This window comes from Loa loa, assembly GCF_000183805.2.
Source record: "Loa loa unplaced genomic scaffold supercont3.125, whole genome shotgun sequence".
Classification (NCBI taxonomy): Eukaryota; Metazoa; Nematoda; class Chromadorea; order Rhabditida; family Onchocercidae; genus Loa; species Loa loa.
The window spans coordinates 102,460-110,865 of record NW_018108305.1 but is presented as its reverse complement, the minus strand read 5'-3'; the positions used below and the strand labels follow the sequence as shown (position 1 = coordinate 110,865).

The 8,406-nt window shown below is 35.0% G+C and overlaps 2 protein-coding genes across 2 annotated transcripts in view; one reads left to right on the top strand and one right to left on the bottom strand.

Annotated features, from left to right (window-relative positions):
- Window positions 1-65: 65 nt before the first annotated feature.
- LOAG_10533 (hypothetical protein) lies at window positions 66-4,938 on the top strand (the record flags this gene model as incomplete). The annotated part of the gene is made up of 12 exons (XM_003146057.2): window positions 66-279; window positions 671-822; window positions 1,030-1,161; window positions 1,597-1,717; window positions 2,009-2,277; window positions 2,427-2,516; window positions 2,803-2,981; window positions 3,070-3,152; window positions 3,273-3,374; window positions 3,449-3,605; window positions 4,012-4,192; window positions 4,699-4,938. The coding sequence occupies 12 exons, from the start codon at window positions 66-68 to the stop codon at window positions 4,897-4,899; spliced, it is 1,881 nt and encodes a 626-aa protein (XP_003146105.1). The 3' UTR covers window positions 4,900-4,938.
- Window positions 4,939-6,702: 1,764 nt separating this feature from the next.
- LOAG_10532 (hypothetical protein) overlaps window positions 6,703-8,406 on the bottom strand; it is a gene marked incomplete at both ends in the record, with an annotated part of 5,543 nt that continues 3,839 nt past the window's right edge. The window contains 4 exons of the mRNA XM_020448182.1: window positions 6,703-6,918; window positions 7,028-7,142; window positions 7,267-7,455; window positions 7,774-7,980. Coding sequence (XP_020301651.1) covers window positions 6,703-6,918; window positions 7,028-7,142; window positions 7,267-7,455; window positions 7,774-7,980 — 727 coding nt within the window. The remainder of the gene's footprint in view (window positions 6,919-7,027; window positions 7,143-7,266; window positions 7,456-7,773; window positions 7,981-8,406) is intronic.

Genomic DNA, 8,406 nt, shown 5'->3' with positions numbered 1-8,406 from the left:
TATATATATATATATATATATGTATATATATATATACATATATTTACATATATATATATATATATATGTACATATTCAGAATACGAGAACTGAGCGATCACTCAGGGACGGAAGATGAGAAAATCGGTGGAGAGGATAAATTCAATTTTGCGGAAGCAGCAATACTTATTCAGGGTTCAACGATGGTATATGGTAAGAAGGTTGAGTATGTTCACGGACTTGCACGAGATTTCTACGAGCAACTCCGTGATAAGAAGGCATCCCGGAAAAGGAATTCAGGTAGTGAGATTGATTCATTTCAGTTATTTCATTCTCCAGTCATCTTTGTTATTAGCTTATCACTTATCCACCCTTGTCACATGAACGAAAGTGCATATTAGCTTTTGGCGGAGCGCAATCTGTGGAAATGTTGCACATTAAGTTTGTTGTGGCATTGAAAGCTTTATTGATTTGAAGAATGAACAACTCGAATGAAGTAAATAAAAGTCAGCAGATCCTATGGAGTAAACAAGTGAATGGTAACAAATGCAGGAAGAAAGGAAGCTGGGTTTTGGTTAAATAAGCATGAATAGCTGAAGACAGATGAGCTTTGGATCTATGTGATGATGGTGTCATGCCAAAATGTTATAATCTAAGAGGTATTAATGATGGAATGACTGCCTTGTTGCAGATAATATGGAACACGTCGAAGACGACGTGGATGAATTTAGCCAAGAACCGGATGATCCTTGTGAGCTTATTCAATTCACAAATCTTCGAACTGTCGATTGGAAGACACTAATGTTGAAGAGTGAGGCAAAACCTCCTCCCTTACTTCCACAGGTTTGTTTTGCTGCCATGGATGGTGAAGTACTAATACACTAGGTGACAGCAAACATCCGTAATAGGTGAAATACCCGTTGGCTGGATGTCGTGCATTGTCCTCTGCTTAATCGTCCAATGTTTCATGAAACAATTTGGAATTATGGACCGGGTGAATGATATCACTGAAGCATGTAATGTCATATACAAAATTATACGAATTTTCAGGTGCCGATCTCATTAATGCCGCTTGCTGATTTCGAGAAAACTAACGTGCCTCTTTACTCATCCCGAAACCTCAAAGAACTGATCGGAAAAAAAGATGACTTCATTATCAACACTGGTTTCATCCATAAAAGCGTCAGTTTTTCCTCCTTAAATAATATAAATGTTAACTACTTCTGCGATATGTATGTCTCTGGAAAGTGTAAGTAATGAAATAGAACGTCAAGATTTATTCACAGGAAATTTTTCACCCTTTCAAAATTTTTCAATTTTTCATTTTCATTGCTTTAACAAGTGCAGTTTTGATTTGGCATCATTCTACCATCACTAAAATATTTTCGTTGATTTTCTTCGTGAGTTGCCCTATCCACTTGATTTTATATATTCGTCAAACAATATAAATGTCTTTCATATATTCGTGAAATAACATAAAAAGCATCCTTATGTCATTTTCATCCCTTGTTTCGGACAATATGAATACCATTCAGACAAGAGAATGTCGAGCGAATAAACCTTGTTCATTTGGTTATATCGTTATCTGTGTTTAATCCTAACTAATGTTTTTTTCAGGGTGCTCTCCTGCTTGATTTGGTTAATGCAAATCTCTTGGATGACTTTGTGATAGGGGAGCAAAGTTGTGACGATTTCGGCTTTACTGATGTACTGATGACACCGGGTGATGAACAGTTAGGTAATTTTTTCTCAATAGTCTGGTTGAAGTATCAACCTTTAATTCAGCAGTCATGTCTGAATTTTGGTATAGTAATAGTAGTGCAAGAGTACGGTAGCTGGAGTTATTTCTGCCTAGAAGATATAAAATTTAGACCTGTATTCCACGAATTTTAAATTTAAGAGGTTGATGTTTAGTCTTGCCTCACTTTTGTTTTCGGATTTATAGTTGGTTCGCAGCCCATTCATATAGTTGGTTTTCAGCATGCTTAATAAACTATCAGATTAGCAGTAATTTCATGCCAAGTTGTAGATGTAGTTGGTAACGAGCACATTCGTAGCTCTACTAGTGAGGTGGAGAAAGTCCGTCATGTGACATCTGCTACCAATTTGAATACGATAACACGCCGTGATACGAGTCACGTAGAGCTTATTAGTGATATTGCTGTTGGTGTGGACATGATGAAGGATGGTGCTAACAGGAATTGTGTGCAGGAAGAAGACAATGAAATTGACGATTTCGGATTTAATGGGCCGGCATTTGACGATGCTGAGGATGGCAAGGATGGCGGTCATCATCCGGTTGGTCTTTTCTTGTTAAATAAACGATTAAATGACAGAAACAATGTTTTTTCCATCCGAGAAATTGAATTAATAAGGAGCTCTAGTGAAAGCTTAGGTTATGGTCCGATAATTTCATGTAAAAATTCAAATTTTGATTCAAAATACAGGCTGATGAAGAAGTATTCGATGGTGCAGATGAAGACGAGCCTGTTATGGATCTATTCCGATTACAGAAATGCAAGCATGCACCTTATCGGGTATATTTTCCTGACTATTTTTCTAACTGCTGTCGACTTTTCAATATACTTCCTGCTAATACTTTTTTCGAAGGAAAGAAGATTCTCTACATTTCTAGAAATTTCAGAAAATATTTTCGCATTCGCGTAAGATACAGTACAGTTTCTCAAGAAATTTTCCATTCAGTTGTTTTTTACATATCATTCAGTTTTTTTCGGAGTCCATGTAATGGTATTTGATAATTTTGGCACTATTCAAACGATGTCGTTCATTTTTCTTTGTTTTTCAGAAAATATTTTTTTTTAGGCCTGCAAACCTTCTTTTGTACCAGAACAAGTTGAAAAACGCCGATTAAAAAAGAGGGAAAAGTTAGGGTTGAAAACCTTTTCCACTCTTAATTATTTCCTTCAACGGCATGTTTATCATTCGTTACCGAAAAAAACTGGGCATATCCTAGACGATGACTTCTCAATTATTTTCGGAAAGTGAGTTCCTTTTCACACTGGATATTCAATAATTGTTTCTAGCGTTCCTGTTGAGCCAGTCTCTTTTGTTATTCTTTTTGTTTTTTAGACTTATCCGAAATCTGGAAAGGCAACGGATGAATATAATTAGGGAACGCGCTTTGCAAAATGTCGGATTATATCAGCAATCAGGTTACGTATAACTATACGAATTTAGCAATTTACATAATTTATTCGCTTATATAGTAAAAGAGTTTATTTATTTTGGTATGCCCTCTGTTGAGAAACCTTTATTAGAATACATTTTTTTAGGTGATATCCAGTCAGATGAAAGTGAAATAGATGAAGATGAATATGAAGCCGCTAACAATGGTCATTCTGACGACGAAATCGAGGATGCTCCTGATGTGACCGGTAAAGGCTCATTATTTCTCTCACGAATAGTGCTGCAAATAACCTTTTGTATTTTCTTTAGCTCTCTAATTTAGGTGACGGTAATCTGACTTTCGCTAATATGCCCAACGATGACTTGGAAGATAGAGTTCACATTTCCTCGATGTATATGAATTTTGACAGTCCGGATCTTCATTTGAAACCTCCAGAACAGATGACTTATCAGGATTTGCTGAAGGTTCATTTACAAAAGTGAGGAAATTGTTTTTTTTTCTTTTTGAAATGAATTAATAAAATGCATTTTTATTAACAACAGACTTGAAGTTTCCTAATTCTTCCTACCGTAATCATCGCTTTGTTATGCGTAAGATGGACTTTGTTTGACAATTCGAACTGAAATATGCTTTCACTTGTCTAATTAGCCTATTCTAGATTCCGGTAAGGGACTGAAGACTGTTACAATTTGTTGCCTGTATTCCCTTCCTTTTATGTTTTAATATGCTATTCCATTTCCGGTTCATTCGGAAATTTCTTTTGTACCACTGTTAAGAGATTACAAACATGGGACTCTAGCTCATATTATGTTTTCATTTTTAACTCTACGTTCCTTTATGTTTTTCTTGAATGCGATAATGTGCTAAAATGATATGCGGTGTAGATATTGGTCATCAGCAGAAGAAACTACATCGAAATTGTGCAAGCGCGTCCAACAGTGGGAAGAGAAAGTTCAGCCTTTACTGGAAGAAGAAGAAACACGTCGAGAATTTAACATACATCAGTACGGTACTGAGCTCCTGGAGCAATATGAAGGCATTGGACAGAAGAAGACTTTCGCTGAGGTTAGTTTTATTAAAATATAAGATGATTTTGGCATCCGAAAGTAGTGTGAAAGATGGAAATATACAGTAGATAACAGCGGATGTTATCTATATCATATATTTGATGTGAAGATATCAGTGAATAGAAGCTCATATAAAGACCAAAGTAGAGATCATCATTGGGAGAAAAAAATTCAACCACTGTTGGAAGAAACTTGTGTTAATCTTTTATCTTTGGCTTTTTTCTCCAACGAAGTGCTCAATTTGTTAGTTATGGAAATTCAGAGAGAAGAGAAAATGAACAGTCTTAATTCTCATGTGTTTTAGATATCGCATACGAATTCATTAGTTTCCAATGAATTTAGATGCGATATCGGAAAATTCCTGGTTACAATGAGTAAATTATTTGTCTAAATAAACTCCTTTAATGGAATGTATAACCAGTTGTCATTGTCGGTTATCTGAATCACGTTTTGTCGATTCGAAACCTTTTTTCTGTTTTTGTTCAATCAACTTTTTTGTTTCAGTTGATGGAAAATGTAAGTGCGCAGTATGATATCAGCCGTTACTGTTTAGCATTATTAATGCTTGCAAATACTGAAAATATTGAGGTGGATTTTAACTATGAAACTGAATGCACAAACGATGGTCGAGATTTAGCGCTAAAATTACTCAAAAAGGAACGTCATCATCAACAATTTTCAAAGTCTCATGTGCTTTCCGCTTAAGTACTAGGTGAAATCTTTATAAGAGTCCGAATTTAAAAAGCTTCCAACATATGTATATCTCTTCCTTATGTCCTTAAAATGTCAAAAACCTCAAAAAAAGAAGCAATCCAAATGAAAGTATAAAAAGGAATTTTCCTAAAAAAATTCATCCTTTCCATTTTCTTCAGCATGTTATTGTTACTTTGTGCTCCAAACATTATGTACCTAGCCACTTAGAGAGAAGGAGGAAGAAATGGTGGTTTTCCAGTTGTGCGAACTAGAAATTCCTTTTTTTTTTAATGTGATGCAAAAGCCTTATTGCTTCATCTCTTTGATTGTATTAATGCAACTGTTATCATTGTTTAAATGTTTTCAACTCAGTCATTTGTCCACATTTCGATTATTGTTCTACATATATTTTTTCAATGTTTATTATATGTTTCCAAGAAATTTATAATGATTTGTGATCTTTGTTGTCAGTCATATTTAAAATTTGGGAAAATTATAGCAGTAAGTGTACTACTAGTAAGGAATCGGTTCTGTTATTTCCAGTTCTTTATCTGCATCTGATTAAAACCAGATTTGCCTTTGTATAACCACAAACTTCGCATGGATGTAATAGTAATGCTCCACTCACACTTTTCTGCGAAGCTATTGAGTTACGGCTAATAACAATAATTTTTAGCTGTAACATTTTCTCACATAGATGGTGCATCTCTTTTCCACTGGATCATCGGAAGCAGAAATATGTACACTGCGTAAAGCAATGCAAAGAAACAAGCTTATAAAATTATCATTCATGAATATCTTCCGATGATACCGGAATAAAAGAACCAGCCATTTTGCAAAGTAATTATTCAATTTTCCTATAATAAAATCTTCACAAAATTGATGTTAATCTGTTTTGACAAGTTTAAGAATGCCATATGCTAGTTCTTGCCAAGTGTTTCGTTATATTTTGCATCTAATACAGTCACATTCCTAATACATCATCCCATAAAAGCAGTAATGGGTAGCATTAAATTTTATTCACCATAGCTTATTTTCGAGACCACATTCTTCAACATATAAGTTGAGGTAAAGATTATACTGTTAGGAAGCGACCTGCCACATTAGAATGTCCTGCTTTTGAGGTATTTTAGAGAACGAAAAAATGGACTGCTCTTTAAGCTTCATCTTAAAGAAAAATGCACACCAAACATGTTCAATAATACCGAAATATTCGCCTAAATTTCCAACTCTTCCAGAGGATTTCTAGAAACCAATGATTCGTTTTATTATTACCACATGAAAAGCTATAGTAGAAGTTATGAAAAAAAGAAAAATTGCTAAAATATTCAAGTACTAGAAACTTGTCAACTGTATAATTTCAATACAAGAAACTTGAAGGTATGTTTTCAAGGTAATATTTGGTTATTGTTTGTTACCCCGTAAGGAATTCCGTAGCAGTTTTTTTCCTTCACTCGTCATCGTCAAATGATCCAAAAATATGAAAGTATGTTCGGAATCGTATGTCTGCTCAAAGTAGACCTTTACGCTCAGAACAGTCTTTCTCTGCTTCGTTATGGTTTTATCCTACAACTCCTGTGCACGACTAAATTTTTTCTTAAAACCGAGTGCGAGGGATATGGAGCCAAGGAAGGGTAAACCTACTTGCTGTGATGATATCGAAAATGCAGAATTCGTCGTCTTAAGCTCTGAACCATTAAAAAATCGGTAAAGATCACTTTTACTGTAGATTAAGTCAAACCAAACCGAACAATCTTTCACTCTCCAGAGTATGAAACATACATAATGACTTAAAATTTGATATATCAAGCATAATTAAAATTTCACGGCTTCATCACTTGTTAACTGCAAATCCGAACGATGCTTTAACAGTTCTAAAGCTCGTTCGCGTTCTATTGTTGCTGCATCAAACGGTTCAAGTAACGATGGCGTCAGATCATCCGTCGTTTGCTTCAGCTCCTCGTACAAGAGAATTGCTGTACCCGTAGATTGGGACAGTATTTTCAGGCATGATATGACTTCCACGAATTTCTGGAAATACAATCCTGTGACATCCCTTAACTGAATTTCTTTCCTTATTTCTGAAAAAACGACTATTATTTTTTTCCAGTATTTCTATTAATAGATCAAAATTACATACCGGTTCATCGAGAGTTTCCAAATTAATAGTGTTAGTATGATGGCTGTATAGAGAGTTAAGCACAGGGATAAGGCTGTTCATTATATCGTAAAGTATTTGAGCAGCTCCGTACCCACTGAAATATGTATTTTAAGGTTTGAAGAAATATGTTACTTAGACATTCCCACCATATAGATATCTGTATATTGTTTGATTTCAAACGCCTAAAAGACAAATAAAGAAATAAACAGAAAACTCACTTGAGTGATACGGTTGTAACCATTTGGAGCAACACTTCCGCTACTTTTTCGTTCAACATTTCATAAAGTTTAGTAGCAGAGTGAGGTGATATAGTGTTATTAACATTTCCTAGCAATCGACGCACTTCAAGCAGAAATGGACAAAATGAAGGAGTCAGATCGAACGGTTTGCTTGCATCCCACGAATACCTACAATACGCATGTGTTTTTCAAGTTTGCATGGACAAAGATCATTTTTTGATTGCGCGCTCTTCCAATAACATTTTCATTTGTAGCTTTGCATAGTACGATTATTTTTTTTAGCTTTTACTACCAGGATTACCTGTTTTTCTACTATCAGAATCTCTACATAACGACATATAAGCTTTATGTTATCGCACGTCACCTTATCTTATATGTTATTATTCATCAAAATGGAGTTGTAGTCAGGTAACAAACTAGTTTTGAAGCACCGAACTTCAGAATTTCCCAGTTAAAACCTACAAGTTGAAAATTAAAAAAAAATACCACTGTTCGCGTTGGTAACGACTCAGTGAGACAGAGATGTGCTGATAGAATGCCGATGTGAGATCTTCGGCCCTTTGCCTCCATAAATGTCTATACATATTCGCTACATCTTCGAAAACACCTCGAAAATGAGCTCTTTTCCCCAGTGCTTGAATACGTATAAATATGTCCACTTCATTCCATTCATCCAACACATAAGCTACGTACCTATACTAATGGAACTATGCAGCTGGCCAGAATAATGAATGGTGCTAAACAAAATAATTTGTTCGGACTGCCTGCATTTCTATTATTTAATGTTTTCATTACAGTTCTACTCAAAAATAACAACAAAGAGCAGCCTTTTGATGGTTCAAAAGCAGTTCATGGAATTCTATTGTTATTGTTAATATCTCTTCCAAAAATATTTACAAGCCCACTTTTTTCTGCTTACAATTAAAATTTAGATTCTTCAATCCCAGAAAACAAATGCGAATCACTTAATTTTAAGCATACCAGGCAGAGTTTAAGATTTGAATAAACGGCTTTTGCCACGGAGAGGTAAGCTGTTGAGATATATGTACAAGGCGTAATCGGAAATCATCCAACATGAATATCTATAAGTAAGCAGCTGATACTGTCTTCTTCAAGAGA